Genomic DNA, 17,609 nt, shown 5'->3' with positions numbered 1-17,609 from the left:
TCATAGATATGCAGATTGACAAAACCAAACAAAACAAACACTTGGCACAGTGTGGAAGAGCAAACACATTGGCTCAGACTTGGGATGCATGATAATATTGACACGTCAATGGCAGATATTGGCTTTAAAATGAAATGAATTTTGGAATTGGTTGACATGCTGATTTCTACCAATATCACAAACCTATATACATATATACCTAATATATACCTATAATACCTATATATATACCTAAATGAGTTTTTATATATCAGCATATTGGATATCAGCAAAATCCAATATTGAGCATCCCTGGCTCAGACCTCAGAATTGTTTATCCATTTACAAAATAAGAAATAAGGGTTTGCGGGTGAGAGTGAACATATCAGAAGAAAAAAGGCCATAACATGTCGAATTGCAAAAAATACGTATACTCAGTAAATAGGGGAGGAGGACGAGCAAACCTGCTGCTTACAACACTGATTTAACATAACTGCCTTTCTCCAACACACTCAGCCCTGCCCCGGGGATATTACAGTCAAAAGCCATATCACTCATGGGGCCATCTGAGTAGGTAAAGTATGTGTTGCATATACTCGTTTACTAGCTATACGCTTTATGTTGGCTAATGTAGCCTGAATTAACTTATATGGTCTGTGATTTAAAGAGAGAGGGAGAAAAAGAGTTGGGTATGATGAAGGACTCTTAACATCTTTACCTCATTTATTTAAAAGAATGGAGTATTACAGTTGACAAGCTGTTATACAAAGTGTTTCAAAGTAATCTGTCCGCAGGCAAATTTTCACAGATTAATGAAATGCACCTTGTGGTAAAGACGGCAATAATTATGTTGTTAGGCCTGTATATGTATATTGTGGCTGTGTTTATGAAACACATTTTTATGTTACTGTTTATGCCTACTACTCAGTATTTCTGTACTGCCGTTTATGTTTCAGATACGACGCACAAACAATTATTTTATTTTATACTTGTATCTCACGTAACTGCTGAGAAGCTGCAAAACTGCCTTCCTGCCTTCGTAACAGCTCTTTTATTAAAGTTGAAGATCTGGATCCACAATAGGTGTCCACACCCAGTTTAAACTTGAATACACCTTTTGTGTAACTTGAGGCACTTTACGACAAAGCCCTGTTTTTGGATCACACTGCACACTAAATAACTAAGAATATGACAGTTTGTTTGTTTAACTTTTATTCTGAGTATTTGACCAATAAATGAATATTAAAATAAGTTAACGGCTGAATGTGTAGAGAAGGCTATGGGTAGTTTTAGCTTTATAGTGGTATAATTGTATAATTTCGACTAGTCTCCGTCTCGCTGAGCTAAAAATAAAAAAGGAAACGAAAATCACAAAAATAGCATTAATGGCCATAAGTCTCCTCACAACTCTGGATAGGAACCAAACATCTTTGTTTCCCGCCGTGCATTTTGAGGGACGTACATGTTTGTTGCCACGGTGACGTCAGAGATTGTTTCATCGTTAGCAAGAAAGCTAACAAAACACCGACACTTTCAACGCGAAATCAAAACACTGCTTTTAATAGACCTTCAGGCGTATAAAGTAAGTACTTTTGTTTCATACCAAAGCAAAGCTGAGGTTGTTGGTCAGTTCCGAGTTTTTTTAGCGACAGTAAATCGTTAACGTCTTTGTCAAACGTGTATGCGTAATTACACTGTTGTGTACATGTATGGAAAGTATTGTGCTGTATGTTGCTGTAATATACTTAAGATACTATACATATACGTAATTTTGGTTACATGTTTCTGATGTTTAAGTTTACAAACACAACACCTGAATGTTATTATAGGCAGGTTAGGTGCATCACAGTAATGTCATCTCCTGTTTCCTGTTCTCAGATGCACTTCCTCCATACTTGCTTTACGTTTTAATGCTATATTCTTCTCTTTAGGTTTAATGAGAGGAGCACCAATTTGGGGGGAAATTCAAGAAGGTGGTGATTTGACAATGCATCAGTGCCCTGTTTGTCCAAAATCATTCCCTTCGCCTTATAAACTTCAGAGACATTATGTCATCCATACTGGCCAGAAGCCCTTCATCTGCTCCATCTGTGGGAAAGCCTTCACGCAGTCGGATCACTTAAAAACACACTTGCAGAAAGTCCACCCTTCAGGGCTTCTAACAGGACCTACGGATCAACAGGACGGCATTTTGACTCATAACAAACATCCAAAATGTGATAAAGTAGCTGAAAGGATTAGCATACATGGTGGTGGTAATCACACCTCAACGCCTTTTAATGTATCATCATCTGTGGCCTCCCAACCAGGGTGGAAAATGGAAACTGTGACTTACAACCTTTTTCTTCCTTCCTCTGAGACTGAAAATCCACCAAAAAATTTGCCGTGTGTAAATGATGACTCAGCGTCTCAGAACCGTTTCTTAAATGTAATGGATGCAATACCTCAGGAGCAAGCCGATTCTGCAGATGCAGACACATCTGTATGCAATCTCAACAATGGATATACCTGCAAAGTCTGCTCCAAGTCCTTTACTTCATCTCTTCAGCTTTGGATTCACTCACCAACTCATAACAAATCAAAACAATCAGGCCAGACTTTTTCTAAACACGCCTATGCGAACAGCCACCTACAATCACAAGAAATGAGCTCCAAAGAAAGCAAAACGGCTCTGAAACACCAGTGTCCTAAATGTCTCAAAACCTTCTGCTCACCATCCAAATTACAACGGCATTTTCTTATTCATACAGGCCAGAAACCATACTCATGTACCATCTGCAGGAAAACCTTCAGACAGAAAGTACACTTGAAATATCATTTAAGTAATCCAAATAAATGTTCACTTTCTGCCAGCACTGAAAAGACAAAACAGAAGTTTTGCGACAGCGGAAGCTCAGATATGAAGCCTCAGTCATCACTTCAGCGACCCACCAGCCAGCACACTCTTGTGAATTCCTCAGTGGAACTGGAGCTACAGTGTAAAATACGTGTAAATGGTGTGCAGGAGCTGAATAAGACTGAAATCAAGTTGGATGCAGGCATAAAACAAGAGCAACCGTTTAATACGACCAGTCAGTGTTGGAGTCTTTGTCAGAAGTCGGATGAGCAAGAGCAGCAATACTCGAAACCATTCCGGTGTACGATCTGCAACAGATCATTTCGGCAGGAAGTTAATTTAATACGTCATCATAAAATCCATCGTAAGCAAAAAGAAGTGGGAAGTCCTACAACTGCGCAAAACAGCAATAATTTGAGAATGTGTTATTCTGACGCAATAAAACATTCACCTGAAGCCAGTCGTGCAGATCAACTTGACTTAAACATCATTGTTAAACCAGAATCATGGAGTGGAAACAGCAGTGACCACAGTGGCTCTTTTCCGCAGGAGTTAATTCCATCAGCAGAGCAGCAGAGAGGAACCCTCCAGACCACCAGCGAGCAGCAGAAAATCAGTTCTTTAAATCAGTGTCATGCTTGTTTAAAATGTTTTCCATCTATATCGAAACTTAAGAGGCATGTGATGACTCACACCGGACAAAGGCCCTTTGGCTGTGAGATCTGTCGAAAGAGATTTCGTCAGAAAACACACTTGAGGGTCCACTGTCGCACTCACCTGTGGTCGAGATATCACAAACAACGATCACTGTATATAAATCGGCCGCCTTCTTCCATGAGTGGGTTGAACGCAAGGACTGCAGCAGAGATCCCGCTCCAGGAAATGTTTGTTCATAAGAAGGACTTTGAGACACACAGTGGAAGCAATGTGGTCTCTGTGAAACCCCCGAATCAGACCCCTTCTGTTGTAATTATTCAGAACGGCAACAGAGAATCAGAGAGGTTGATGCCACATATCTCAAAGAAAAATGAGGTTGTGCGAAAGGTTCCTAAAGTGACTGTGAAGAGGACACATATTGCTAAAGCAAAACAAAATCCAGGCAATGCACAACACAAGTGCTTCCAATGTTTGAAGTGTTTCCCAAGTGCCTCCAAATTACAGAGGCATGAGATGGTACACACGGGCTTGAAACCATTTCAGTGTGTTTTGTGTGGGAAAGCATTCAGGCAAGCTCCACATCTGAAAACCCATGAAAGAACTCACTGTGAGAGGAAAGAGCCGGTCGATCAACGGGGAAACAACAAAAAAGTGAAAGTGCAAAGTCAACAGCAGCTTTACCCAAGGATCAGTGTTCGTATCCCACAACAGAAAAAATCTGTGATCGCAGACAGTACGCTTTCAAATTCTGATTGTGCTGACGGTAATGGAGTGAGTGCACAGGTCCACAGCAGGCATGAAACACCCAACACAAAAGTGAACAGTCTCTTCAAGACAAACTTGAAAAGTAATATAACTTTTAAGAAAAGAAAACTTCACACGTGCCGAATATGCTTTAAGAACTTTGCTGCTCCATATAAGCTCTCAAGGCACATGGTCACTCACTCAGGCGTAAGGCCATACAAATGCACTGTCTGCAGCAGAACCTACACACAGCGTGGTCATCTAAAAGATCACGAGCTCAAATGCAGACAGGGTAACAGGACCTCTGACGGAATTCAAGGAGAAATGATGAAAACCAACCAACTCCGGGATAAATGCCTCAAAAACATTTTAGATTTTAATGTAGATGCTGCAAGAGAGCAGCCAGAGACACATCACACAAGTGTTGGTCGGTACTCACTCGCTGATGGAGATTTGTCTTTTTGCTCAGAGGCAGCACGCGCTGAATGGTTGGATGCTCCAGAAGCAGAGAAGACTGAATTAGAGAAAATGCAGAGGGACAATTGTAATCAGGCCACAGACAATTACAGTTACTCATTTCCCTCTGAACTTGCATTTGAAATAAATAAACTTCAAAAACAAAACATGGCAGCTTCCCATTTGTCACACCAGTTTGAGGGAAGTGCACATAATGTAGCGTTAACACGTGAGCCTAAAGGAGTTATGGCTATTTCAGATAACAACCAGCTGCCCAGTGATGACTTTTTGACCTCTGTGGTTGAGAATCAAATGCAGCCGGATAATTCCTGGTGTGAGCCATTAACTTTGTTTGAATGTGACAAGTGTGCTGAAAGTTTTAACAGTGAAAATGACCTTAAGCGGCATATTTGTTCATCTAACATTCAGCCTAAAATGACAGCTCAGAAGAATTGTTGTAACATTTGCTCCAAACATTTTGTGACTCCCTCTAAACTGAAAAGGCATTTTCTTATCCATACTGGTCAGAGGCCGTTTAGGTGTGACATCTGTGGCAAAACGTTCACACAGTCGGCACATGTCAGAACACACCGACTGATTCACTGATAATAAACATGTTACTGTGCACTGCTTGTTTTGTGTGTGAAATTTTTTAGATCTGTTGATCATCATGATTTGTCACTAATGTGATGGTTATGTCTAATGTATGTATGTAAAATATGTAAAAGGGTTAGGGGATCTTTAAAAATATGGACGTATGTAATATATTTTTATATTGTAAGTATTTTACAAATTAAACGTGTTTCATATTTAATAGCGCTTCTTGTTGAATTTGTGTTGGCTGTATTTGATGTGAAAATTTCTGAAAAATTATTATAATATTTTACGATAGCCTTTTTGTACTTTAACTGTAAGTTTTTTTGTATTAAATATGTAAGCATACAATGAAACCAAAAGTTGGTGACTAGGAAGTAGATGATTAAATATACGCAACAGCAAATGATGGGACTGGAATGAATTAAAATAAAATAAGCACAAAGTTAAAACACTAAATTGGGAGCATGGCTTTTCTTTTTTCATTTTATGATGAGCTCTATTTCTTTTTTTTTAAAAAAAACGTGAAAGTGAGGTTTCGTTTTAGCAAAATCCGATTTATGAAAGTAAAACATTGCAAACAATCGAACGAGATTAATTTTTTTAAATGGCATATGGATAATTTATTTTATAAGAACTACAAAAACGTTTACAGTGCGGAACTAAAGACTTTGTACCCGGGGACGCATTTTCGGACGTACCCGTCCAGGAAGTCAGTCGGAAACAGCGCGTTTTGATTGTGTACATGCGTAACTAACCGTCCAACGGCAGTAACACTCATGCTGAAATAAACCAAAAGGTTTGTGAGTTTACTTTATTATCATCATATATTTACTTAACACCATGGAGCTAACACAACCTTCATCATCGAAAGTTAGTTTTGAGTCAGCCTCTTAGTGCTGCTAGTTAGCTTAGCTCAACACTTGAAACAGCTAACATGTACTCGTGTTAGCATATTACGAATCTATATGACTAATAACACATTTTAGGAACGTATAACACTAATATGATGTTAATTCACTATTTTTGGAAGGCAATCGAGTAATTATAATGTTTAGAGACTCTTAAATTAACTTGACCTACTGAAGTTTTACAATAGCTAGCTAACTTCCTCAGCACTGTTTTTAAGGCATGATTACAAACGGCTAATTTCAAACCCTTTCAAAGCCTTATTTCCCTCTTTTTCTGACAGTTGACGTTGTAGCTGCTTGAGATGGCCACCACGGAGAAAGAAACCCCTGCTAAGAAAGCTGCAGCGCCTTCTGTGTCTCAGATTAATGCAGAATATGTCACACAGGTAATCATGACACACGTACACCACATATGTGCTCCAGCGCCGTTTGTTCAAATAGGTTTTGCCATGCTTTGTTTATGCTAAAGACAGAACGTATATCTCATCTTCTGCACTCAAATTTGCACATCTTATGTAATCTAACGGAGTCTGTGAAGTGAACCTGCATTATGTTTTTATAGAGGATCTTATTGCATACAAAAAGTAACAATGTGGGCGGTGGGGGAAAAAACAAATGAGAGGAGTGTATCTAAATTCACTATTTAACCAGAAGAGTTTCTATATACAAACCAGAGGACCACAAAAGTTTATATCAGGTGTAACTCTTTAATTTCCCACCTGTACATCAACCTGCAATGCATCATTTGTGCCAACTTAAGATAAGATAAGATAATCCTTTATTAGTCCCACAGTGGGGACATTTGCGGTGTTACAGCAGCTATGAGGTACAGGATAAAAACAACAATATAATAGTAAAACATATTTTTTTTAAAAATTACTAATATTATAAAGAAAAACTTCTGCATCTTAATAACATTTGTATGTATATGCTGTTTACATTACTGACGTTTTTCTCATTTCTTGTTTCAGCTGGCTAATAAATACTGGGCTCCTCATGCAAAGAATAAACTACCCTTTGACCCTAAGGTGAGTTATGTGGATTGCTGCATGTTAAAAGATTTCAGGAATGTTTACAGTTTTTGTAGCTCAACTACTTGAAGAAAGTAAATAACACACATGATCTTTATGGTATTTATCATCGTGTTGGGTCATTGTTTGTTTGCTGTTATACCTGAGATTTGTAACATTCTTTGCTGTTTGTTCAGGTGATGGAAGATGTTTATGAAAAAGAGATTCTCAAGTCCAAGTAAGTATATCTGTGCCATCATTGCTCTGAACTGCTGTGTTTAATCTAAAGAACACACTCTACTCATATTAATCTTGTTCTGTTATCTTCTTTCCTGTATGTTTTCAGATTTGCTATCAGAAAAATCATGCTGCTTGAGTTCAGGTTGGACATTTTCACTTTGTCTTATTTACTCTTTTTATGAGGTAGCCAATTATTAAAAGTGTTAACACACATTGGTAGGACAGATATTGATGATTTTTTTAAAAAAATCTTTCAGCCAGTATCTTGAGAACTACCTGTGGGTGAACTACACTCCCGAGGTGTCCAGCAATGCCTACCTCATGTCCATTTGTTGCATTGTCAACGAGAAGTTCAGAGAGAATGTCCCAGCTTGGGAGGTAAGAAATGCAGTACTTTATACATATATGTTAAGTCCATTTTCACTGCATGGTGGCTTCAGCTTCCAAAGACACTATATTTATATGAGTTAATTTAAGAATGCGTGTTCTCCAGCTTTACAGCTTCAATTATAATAGATTTCTTTCTACAACATCATATTATCTTTTGAATTGTGTATCAGGTGTTCAAGAAGGAGCCCAGCCATTTCCCATTCTTCTTCAAATGCGTGATGGAAGCTGTGTTGGCAGGCGAGGAGGTCGGCCTCTCTCTGAAGGAACAAACTGTGCTGCTGGTCTTCCTGGATCACTGTTTCAACAGTCTGGTGTGTACCATTACACTGATATTCAGTGTGTTGACTCAGTGGGGGAATATGTAGTATATTTTAATGTTATTTTGCTGCTTATATGGTCAATGAAGACTTTTTTTTTTCAGACAGAATTGTAAACTACGTACCTTTTATTTCCATCGTCAGTCTGACATTGCCTCCGCTCTCACTGATTTCAGTGTGAGAGGGGGATTTGATTTTTTCCTTACCAGTCATTAAAGACCTATGATTTTTCGGTAGTTTTAAGAGTGGAGCAACAAACAAATTACAACTGCAGGGGATATTGAAAAGAAATGTCAGTTTACAACAGCCTTGATCGCTGTGTCTATCTTGTCTATAGTGCTCACCATTGCTGTTATCACTCCTCATTGGTTTGGGCACATCGCTTGACAAAAATATTATTCCCCCCATGGCATTTATTGGCTAATCATTAGTCTCGTGATCCCATAATCATTAGTTCATGGTCGTTTTTTATCTTGATGTCACAATGCCATCTGAATTAGTCAAACTCAGTGGAGCTGGCAGATTCTAAGGTTTGGACATGTGCAATAGAGTATTAGGAATAATCAGCTAATATTTTACTACTATAATGTAGGCAATGCCAAAATGCCTTGTTGCCCAGAATAAATGTGGAAATTAAAGCAATTATTCGTAATGTCCACCAGGTGGCAGTAGTAGACTAGGCAGTACAACATGGGTTAGCTCCCACCCATCTGTATCCACTGCAGCCGCATTAAACCACAGGGAAGCACTGCAGATGTCTCACTTTAAAATCTGCTGTGATAGCCTGCTGCACTTTGATTGTATCCTATAAAGCCCTCTAAATATTTTAGTTGCACACTTTTATTATGGGCAGAAGTGTAATAAAAATCTGTCATACACAGTGCATCTTGACAACTCTCTCTCTCTTTTTTCTCTCTGCCTTTCTCTTTGTTCGCCTCCCTCCTAGGAGGTAGATTTGATCAGAGAGCAGGTGCAGCAGCTCATCTCTCTGCCTATGTGGATGTGCCTCCTACCAGTAAGATGTCAACCTATTACCCTAATTAAGTTTTTCTGGGGGTTATTTATTGGCACACACCAAGTAATGACTTTGATTGATAAATTGATGGAAAGAATGACCTCCTTGCTATGACAGTAATCCCAAGATAAAATAGTCTGACATCTAATTTGTCTTGTGCCATGTTTGCAGTCCAGACTCCAGCACGAGCTGAAGAAAGTTCCAAAGCTGCAGAAGTTCTGGAATCTAATCAAGAAGAAATTTGATAAGATGGATGCTGACGCAGCTGAACAGTAACATCATTTTCTTTGCTTGCGCGTTCAAATCTATACAGACTTTGTGTTGTGTATCCTATGAGTGTCTAAGCTTCTTTTCTGATTTGCTTTCTTTGTGTCGTCCTCAGGGCAAAAAGAGAGAGGACCTTTCTCTCGGCTCTCATTAAAAAGTTTCTCGGAGTTCTCACGTCAATTTCGCCATCAGGTAAACAGGAAAAATACATTTGTTTCCTTCGGGATGTCATAGAACAAGAACTGCTTAACACTGAATAACTTTAGCAAGAGGAAGATCCATTCGATCCTGGTGCTGTTTTAATAAAAGAATAGATGCATCTGTGGTGTGGATTTCTACCTCCAAATAGTGAGTAAAATTAATGATACCAGGTGACTCTCCCTGTGATTTAGGTCCCAAAGCAGGTCTTTGCATGTGCTCTCTCTACATTTCCCAGGATGATTAATGTATTTAGGATTTTTTTGGAGCTTGCACAGTGTCAGAGAGCACATCCGTTCAACCCAGGACTGTGTTTTCAGTATAAAACATAATATTACCCTTTTTTAAATCACTATTTCCGTTGCATTACTCCCTGTCTTTCTGAGTTGTGCAGCCGCCGAAGGAGCATGTGCTCCAGCTGCCATACAGCCACCGGCACTGTCTCCTATGCTGTAATGCAGGTCGACACAGAGGCCCCCCACCTGAATGCTAAAAACAGAACATGTGTATTTGTGTGTTTAGGTAGAATTCAAACCTGACAGGGTGGATTACAATCTAAAGCCCAGCAGGAGCCGCATCACTCTAATGTGTGCTGCATGCCTCAACTTTAAGTACACTCACACACATACACACTAACATGCTTAATGAGGTCTGAGGTCCCAGCATGCTGCTGTGCTGGCAATGCAGTATCTCATACTGAGGCTCACACACTCAGCATGGCACCTTGGTGTTGTCCACATGAGTTTGCTGTCCTCGTATCCTTCTTGATAGCTACACCTCCTCTCCCTTGCCACATCTTATCGTTGACTTATCGTTCCCTCTTTTTTTTGGCCTTGTATGTTTATATGGTCATGTCTGGGTGTGTTTCAGGTTGCATTCGTTGTTGACAACATAAATTCCTGATAGAAAGTGAACGTCTAACCTCCATGATTTCCTTCTTTTTCCATAGGGCCTGTATCTATGGACAAAGTACATTACTGCGAGAGATTCATTGAGCTCATGATTGATTTGGAGGTAAGACACACCCATCCAAAGGCTTATTTTGATTGTCTAATTTAAAATGCACAGTGCTAGATGACTCACTCACTCTCAACAGAGACTAAGCGGACACTCATTTCCACCGTGTATGTACAGTGTATTTGCTTAATCATGGTATTCTGATGAAGGAAGCAGTGTCGACGCCCGTCTCTGCAGAGCTCATTTGCCTTTTGTCCTTCACATTATAGCTAACTCAGGTCAACAGACAGTGGCTAAATGTCCAGTCTCATCTCCGCCCGATGCGTCTCTGTCATTGCTGTCTGCAAAGCTATGCAGTATTTCAAACAGTTGTCTTTGATTGGAGTATGAGAAAGGTTATTTTCAGCCTGATGGCTTTTGGTATCTGGTATAAGGTGTAGGGTGTAATCTGCAGTGTCTGTTAGACATGAGCAATGTGACCTGAGACACAGTTCTTTTCGGAATAATTTGTGTTTTGAAGGAGTATTTGGTAAAAATACGTTTGCTTTGTATTTTTATCCATTTTTAAAATTAACGGTAACCATTTTCCAATATCTCACCTTTAAGGTATGCTTTGAAAATTTTCAGCTTGTATCATAACAGTGTTGTTAGAAATGAACTGTGGTAAACTTCCCTCCATCTTACCAGTGCCCAGATCTCCCTGCTCATCTTCCAACTCAAATTTTTCCCGTGACATCTGGCTGATTTTCGCTTACTGGCTCTAGGGCTGTTGCCCAAACTCAGATCAAGCTTTAAAACTAGGTAGTGCTGATCAAATATGTACCAAAATTCTTTTACTGTATTGCCTCGCAAAAAGAAATTGTTGATAAAATATGAGCAAAAATCAAGTTACTGCGTCATCTATTAGTAGCATCTAATGTTGTCAGAATCATATTTTAGCTTGCCACTTAACTGTAAGTTGAAAACATATTTCCACCTGGCTGCCATATTGTTTCCTGTCTCAAATCGGCAGAGCTGGCATTAGGTCACCCACCAGCGGGAGTGTTTATTGGTTCAGTTTGATGCAGTGCATTCTGATAGTTATACATTTTACTTATACTTTACTCAATACTTTACTCATCTGCTGTATGCTGTTGCCTCCAAATTTGAGCTAAATGTCCGGTAGGTGAAATACACTCGAGCAGAGAGCATATCGTGGCTCTTTCACAACACTTAGCTCTTTTTTTAGAAACTGTATTTTTGGTTGTATTTTCATGTGCAATCTTGTATTTTGTTGGAAACAAAAAACTAATTATTCAACAATTTGAACATCAGATTGCACAGTTTGTCTCGGCTTGTCTATGTTTTACTGGCTGACACCAGCTGGTGTGCATCTCTACCGTATAGTGAGAACAGTGTCTTGCCCATTTAAATATCAGTGTTGGTTTAACCCATGTGAATGCATTGGTCCTAAAATGGTTTTAGTTCTAAGATATTTCCCTCCACACCACAGAGAGCAATAGTCTTAATTGCAAAAGTAGTCATAGAATAGGATAGAATAGAATAAAATCTTTATTGTCATTACATGAAAGCAGTGAAACAGCAGAGCATCTTCCTGAGTATTTAGAACAAATAAAAGAATAGTTAAGTGCTAAAATGCCACATTAATTTTCACAGTAAAAGAAAATAAAAATGACATTTATCCAGTTAGTGCAAATCAGTAGTCCAGGAGCAAAGTGCATGTCCTGTAGTGTATGTAGTGTGCGTCTTCAAGTGCTGAGTTTATGATGCATTAGAGATATTTTCTACGTTGGTATTCATGATGCATTTTCAGTCACCTCATACAGTAAGACATGGCATTTCCAGCATGATGAAATAGCTCATAAAAATGAGGAATTTTTCTGAGCTATCATATTATTGGTTCATTCAAAGGAAATAATTAAGGAAAATAGAATTTGACAGTGTTTCAGGGCAGCAACGTTGCCAACGAGGCTAGCTATCTGTAGTGAAGACACAGTGTCACGTAAGATTGTTGCTGCTGCTGCTGGCTGTGCAGATCTCCTGTTACTAGCGAGGTAGCTCAATAGATTTCATCTGGCCGTCCTGCTGACAGGCCGGCCTTGCTGTTCCTGGCAGCGGCTAGTGGCCGGCCAGCTAACTGTCTCCAGAGACATCTTCTGTCCTTCAGTGCTATCCTTTTACAAAGCCTCAGTTGCCTGAAATCCATACTTCCCCTCTTTGATGACGGCCTGAAAATTAATGCAGGGAAAAAAAAGATCCTTGTTTTCATGTCTCTTGTATGCCGCCTGTCAGGACTGTTGAGATCGAAGATGGATGTTGGATATAAAGGTATCTCTTGTCTCTGTGTTTAGGTATCACATTGCTGCACCTGCTGCCTTTGAAGAGCAGTTTTCAATGAATAAAATAAGAGATATTTCGTTTTGTTGGTGTTTTGCATTTCAGTATTCCATTTCATATTACACAATGCTGTTTTTTTTATCTGGGCAGTGCCTCTCTTTCAGCCTTTATAATATGATAGATTGAACCCCGTGTTTTTGTTCCGTGTGCACCAGTCATTCTCTATCTCAGACTGTCAGCCCATCAACATGTACACTCTTTCTTTGTTATATTCCTACCAAAGCAGCTCTGTTATCTCATTTTGACAGGTTGCTTCTGTACTTGCCTTCATGTCATGTTCGTGTGCTACAGCAGGCAATAAATGATGGCTATAGATGTATTCTTCTCATTTCACTGCCAGTTTGCCTCATTGTTTGCCGCTCTATCATATGTTTCAAAACAACCTCAAGACAAGAAAAGACCATGGATCAATAAGATGTATGGATAATCATGGTCCAGATGCTGGGAATTGTGGTTGTTGTTGAGACAATTGATTCCTTTGACCCCTGAGAGGTGTCCTCTCATACAGTACCCAATTATTTTTTTTCTGTGATGATGGAGGGCCATCGTACTATTTTGCTGCAAATTTGGCTTGTCTTTATTAGTTATTTTGCTTCTGTCAATTGAACTAGAATTACTCCTCTGTGTGTTTGTTACCAAATGCATTCTAGTTACAAACAATTGTTGCGAGTACTTACAGGGATGATGGTACTGATTTTTTGAAGTGAGGTTGTATGAGGTACTTATTCATAGTTAGGCGCAACTATAAACATAAATTCCAAAGCTGTAAGCATGGTGTGCTGTGTGTCTAGGCCCTGCTGCCCACCCGGCGTTGGTTCAATACAGTGTTGGATGACTCTCACTTGGTGGTCAGCTGCCACCTGTCCGGCCTCAACCATAGAGAGAAGGAGGGGCACCTCTTCTGCCAGGTACACACAAGCAAACACAAAAACGTAGTTTATACATGTAGACATAAGGCTATTGTATGCAAACACATCAAATCCAAATCACCTCTGTTCTCATTTTCATGCGTAAAAGTAACTTGTATTATCGTCTTATCTCTCTAGCTGCTTGACATGCTGAAGTTTTACACCGGCTTTGAGATCAACGACCAGACAGGAAATGCCCTGACAGAGAAAGAGATGACCACTCTGCACTATGACAGTATCCTCTCCTTGCAGGTAAAAAGCATGCATAAAGACGGAGAGACAGACATGCAATGGTGTCTCACGGCTGCCTGCTTTGTCCTATCTGCTTTACTTCTGCTTCCGTTTTTTACCAAAAGTGCTCCATGTGTTCTTAATGGATCTCTTTGGGTAGTATTGTGCATGAGGAGTTTGTGAAGAGCATCATGAATACAAAATATGGCTGCTGATTGTCATAGTTATGATGATAAATGTAAGGATCCTTGGTGTTGTATATGTATGCAATGCTACACTCTGGACTATTTCTCTTTTTCGTATATTTTTCCATGAAGGTTTTTGAGCTTCTTATCTTGGTCATGGCGATGCAATATATGTAATAATGAGTAATATAATTTCTTTATAGCGTTGGTGTGTGTTTGGACATCATTCCGAGTTTTTTGCTCTGTGTTTTTTGTCTTGCAGAGGGCAGCTTTTGCTCATTTCCCCGAGTTGCAGGATTTTGCTCTGTCCAACGTAGCAGCAGTAGACACTCGAGAATCCTTGACGAAACATTTTGGGCATCTCAGGTAAACCAAAACATCCGGAGTGAATCTTGAAACGAACAAGTGCACTTGCAGCTTGTCAGTGCACAGATGGTGGGATGTGGAGAGCTTGTTTGCATCATTGAACTTAGTAAAATTGCAGTGAACTTTTAATACTAAAATGCTGTAACACCAGAATGTTGTTTTAGCCAACAGGACTGCTTCCTTGTGTGTAAATGTACTGCATATTTACCTAGTGGTGAATCACCCTTTTTGCTTCATGTACTTAAGAGAACACATCGTACCTTCTTAAAGAGCCTCCAGCAATTCATCAGCAGTTAATGACCAGGTCTGACCTTTTACTTGAGGTTCTTCATATCACCAAAATATTAAAATCCTAGTTAAAGTACCATGCAGACTACTACTTACCTCTTTTGGAAGGACCTGCAGTACAGCATCAGCACGTTGCTGCCTGACTTCTCTGCTAAATGGCAGCTAGTGAGCCCTTGAACAGGCAGCTGGTACCAGCCAGAGAGAGAGGCACGCCTCATTAATTTAATCGATTTGCAGTGGCTTGAGAATAAACTCTCTGAACAGCTGTGTTTGTCAGATCATATTAGCTTGCCAAAGAGCTAAAAAGCACCCTCGCTTTGATTAACTGGCCTGCGTGTATTTTTTTTTAACTTACACATAGGCGTAAAGGGAGTGAAAAGACATTGATTTATTGGTAACTTGTAATTACTTCAGGGTTTCTAACCTTTCGTGGCATTTTGATGTCTTAATGAAATTTTGAAATTATTCCCCTAAGCTTATTGAAAGTTTTTAACTGCTATTTTTTGGCTCTACAGCATACTCTAAGTACGTGATGGATTACTTGTTTGTTTGTTCAATATGTGATGTCTTTATTTGTCATGATTGCTCTGAGGTTCTGTGTTTGAACGACACAACTTTGCTCTTTGCAGTCGATGTTTGTATATCTATCACCTCTTTTTAACTTTTGTAGTGGATTATAAATTCTAAAAGCCCACACTAAGTTTCTTTGAGTAAGGCGGAGAGTTATGAGCCGAGCTGAGCTGAATCAGGTGAAGACTTAGCTGAACCATTTCATGTTTTTGTAGAAGCTCTGCTCCTTTTCCCAGAATTAGGGTTTTGAATATAGCAGGAGCTGCATTGTTCCCAGCTCCACAACTGTCACCAAAGCAGCTCCTGGGTAACTCCAAATATGCCGATCAGATTTAACGAGGCACTTTTCATCCAAACAACTCACGCTAATGCCAGTTTATTCCAGCTGCGCTCCCCATGGGCTAAGCTCCCAGTCACCCGCCGCTCTGAATTTATCCGCTAAGTCCCCCAAACGCACAAACGCAGCATTATTTCTTAGTCTGCCCACACATATACACACCCATTCTCTCACATATACACACACACTTCTTTCAGTTACATAAAACGTGAGTTTGTTAGTGTCATTTCAGGCCAAAAAAATGAATTGACTACATGATCAAAGAGTATGCATGACTTTGTAAAACACTTGCAAAGTTGAAGAGAGTCATTATCACCAGAAATGACAAAAATAATTGGTGTAATTCGCTCTGTAGATTAGTGCTTGAGCATGGTCCTGTCATTGGAAAGGGCTTTTTTTTTTTAGATTTTATTGATTCCACTTCTCATTTAATCCCGGTTCCTATTCTGCAGATGTTCTGTGTGTAAAGCTCATTAAGTACTAGGCTAGATTAGCTGGGGACCTCTGGTAATTTTTAAGAATTGTGGCGGTTGTCTGTGAACTAAATTTTATGTGAACCTGCCATGTCTGTAATTTGTCGAGTAAAAATTCCTAATAATTTACCTTCCATATTTTGCCAAACAGAGTTCTTCTGATAATACAGAAGAGTGCGAAACAGCATCTCTGTGATCTTGGGTCATATTGAGGTTTTCTGTTTTCTCTGCACCTTGTTTCTGCCTCTTTCCCAAATTACCAGGGCTGCATTGGCAATTAGAAATTAATGTTTTGACAGCATTTTGGATACAGGGGGCTCTTCTTGCTGCACAGCATGGAGACCCATTGATAGAAAAAGAAGCTGAAATCAGTCAGAAGAGCAAAAGCCCAAAAGATGATGAGATGGATGATATATCACAATGTTTGTTTAAATGAAAAAAGGAGGTCAACACTGTACATCAATGCTAATAGTGTCTCTGTGTTGTGAAGAAAGAAGTTACAAATGACTGTGTGCATTAAGGGATAATATTAGAAGATTTGAGTAAAGTGCAGACTTCACTTATCCTGTGTGATTGTGCTGCATGGGAGGTAATTTCTGATTCACATGAAGGCCTCAGGTAACACTAGTCCTGTGTGAATAGGTCTGAAGAAATGAAAATATAGTGAAAGCATAACCACCTTAATTTTCATCATGCTGCATCAAAATCCATTTATCATATGTTTTTGTCTAATTAGACAAGACCTGGTTTGTGATGTCTCATGTTGTGCTTATGTTTACACAAGTGTCTCGCTAGCTGAGTAAATTCTGAAATTAGAAAAACGTTTCCAGGCCTGGAAGTGGTTTAGAATTAACAGGATATTTTTGGTTTAGAATATATTTTTAAAATTCCAAAAACATCTGACGTCATGCAAAATATGTTCCCTCTATTACTAATCTAAAATCTAGAGCTTTGCTGCTTGACCATTAAAACAAGAAATAATTCCATACAGACATGTCAAAATCATAATCTAAACACGCGTCAAATTGCATCGACATCTTTAGGGTCTTTGGTTATCTATCCCTCCAAAAAAAGAGCTGCCTTGATGTTTAATGAAGCACCTGTTTGTGCCGGTTTGGTCTGTTGGCATATGCAGCTAGTTTGCAGCAGGATTGTTAAACAAGCACATAAAGTTAGCAAGTGTTAGCTGTACGCTATCCACAAATGTCTGAGAATTGCCTGATAATATACGGCTGCATTGTTATATAGGCGTTCCTTTTTTAAAGCTTTTAATTAAAGTCATG

At 39.3% G+C, this 17,609-nt stretch overlaps 2 protein-coding genes across 2 annotated transcripts in view; both read left to right on the top strand.

The window, feature by feature from the left end:
- Positions 1-1,404: 1,404 nt before the first annotated feature.
- On the top strand, positions 1,405-5,486 carry LOC121953684 (uncharacterized). Its single transcript, XM_042500882.2, has 2 exons — positions 1,405-1,561; positions 1,911-5,486. The coding sequence occupies exon 2, from the start codon at positions 1,916-1,918 to the stop codon at positions 5,276-5,278; it is 3,363 nt and encodes a 1,120-aa protein (XP_042356816.2). The 5' UTR covers positions 1,405-1,561; positions 1,911-1,915; the 3' UTR covers positions 5,279-5,486.
- A 445-nt stretch (positions 5,487-5,931) lies between these two features.
- The window catches only part of aqr (aquarius intron-binding spliceosomal factor), a 66,467-nt gene continuing 54,789 nt past the window's right edge, over positions 5,932-17,609 (top strand). Inside the window, exons 1-14 of the mRNA XM_042500764.2 lie at positions 5,932-6,065; positions 6,459-6,563; positions 7,149-7,205; positions 7,385-7,425; positions 7,534-7,569; positions 7,685-7,805; positions 7,988-8,128; positions 9,081-9,149; positions 9,321-9,421; positions 9,532-9,608; positions 10,564-10,628; positions 13,760-13,876; positions 14,015-14,128; positions 14,555-14,658. Coding sequence (XP_042356698.2) covers positions 6,480-6,563; positions 7,149-7,205; positions 7,385-7,425; positions 7,534-7,569; positions 7,685-7,805; positions 7,988-8,128; positions 9,081-9,149; positions 9,321-9,421; positions 9,532-9,608; positions 10,564-10,628; positions 13,760-13,876; positions 14,015-14,128; positions 14,555-14,658 — 1,127 coding nt within the window. The 5' untranslated portion in view covers positions 5,932-6,065; positions 6,459-6,479. The remainder of the gene's footprint in view (positions 6,066-6,458; positions 6,564-7,148; positions 7,206-7,384; positions 7,426-7,533; positions 7,570-7,684; positions 7,806-7,987; positions 8,129-9,080; positions 9,150-9,320; positions 9,422-9,531; positions 9,609-10,563; positions 10,629-13,759; positions 13,877-14,014; positions 14,129-14,554; positions 14,659-17,609) is intronic.

The sequence above is a fragment of the Plectropomus leopardus genome, chromosome 14 (assembly GCF_026936395.1).
Source record: "Plectropomus leopardus strain MGB_pleo_1.0 chromosome 14, ASM2693639v1, whole genome shotgun sequence".
NCBI classification, from domain to species: domain Eukaryota; kingdom Metazoa; phylum Chordata; class Actinopteri; order Perciformes; family Serranidae; genus Plectropomus; species Plectropomus leopardus.
The sequence above is the reverse complement of the archived record's forward strand: the minus strand, read 5'-3'. Positions and strand labels throughout refer to the sequence as shown.

Bases quoted from the DNA above. Each gene is read 5' to 3' on its own strand.
- LOC121953684 (XM_042500882.2), top strand. From the start codon at position 1,916: ATGAGAGGAGCACCAATTTGGGGGGAAATTCAAGAAGGTGGTGATTTG.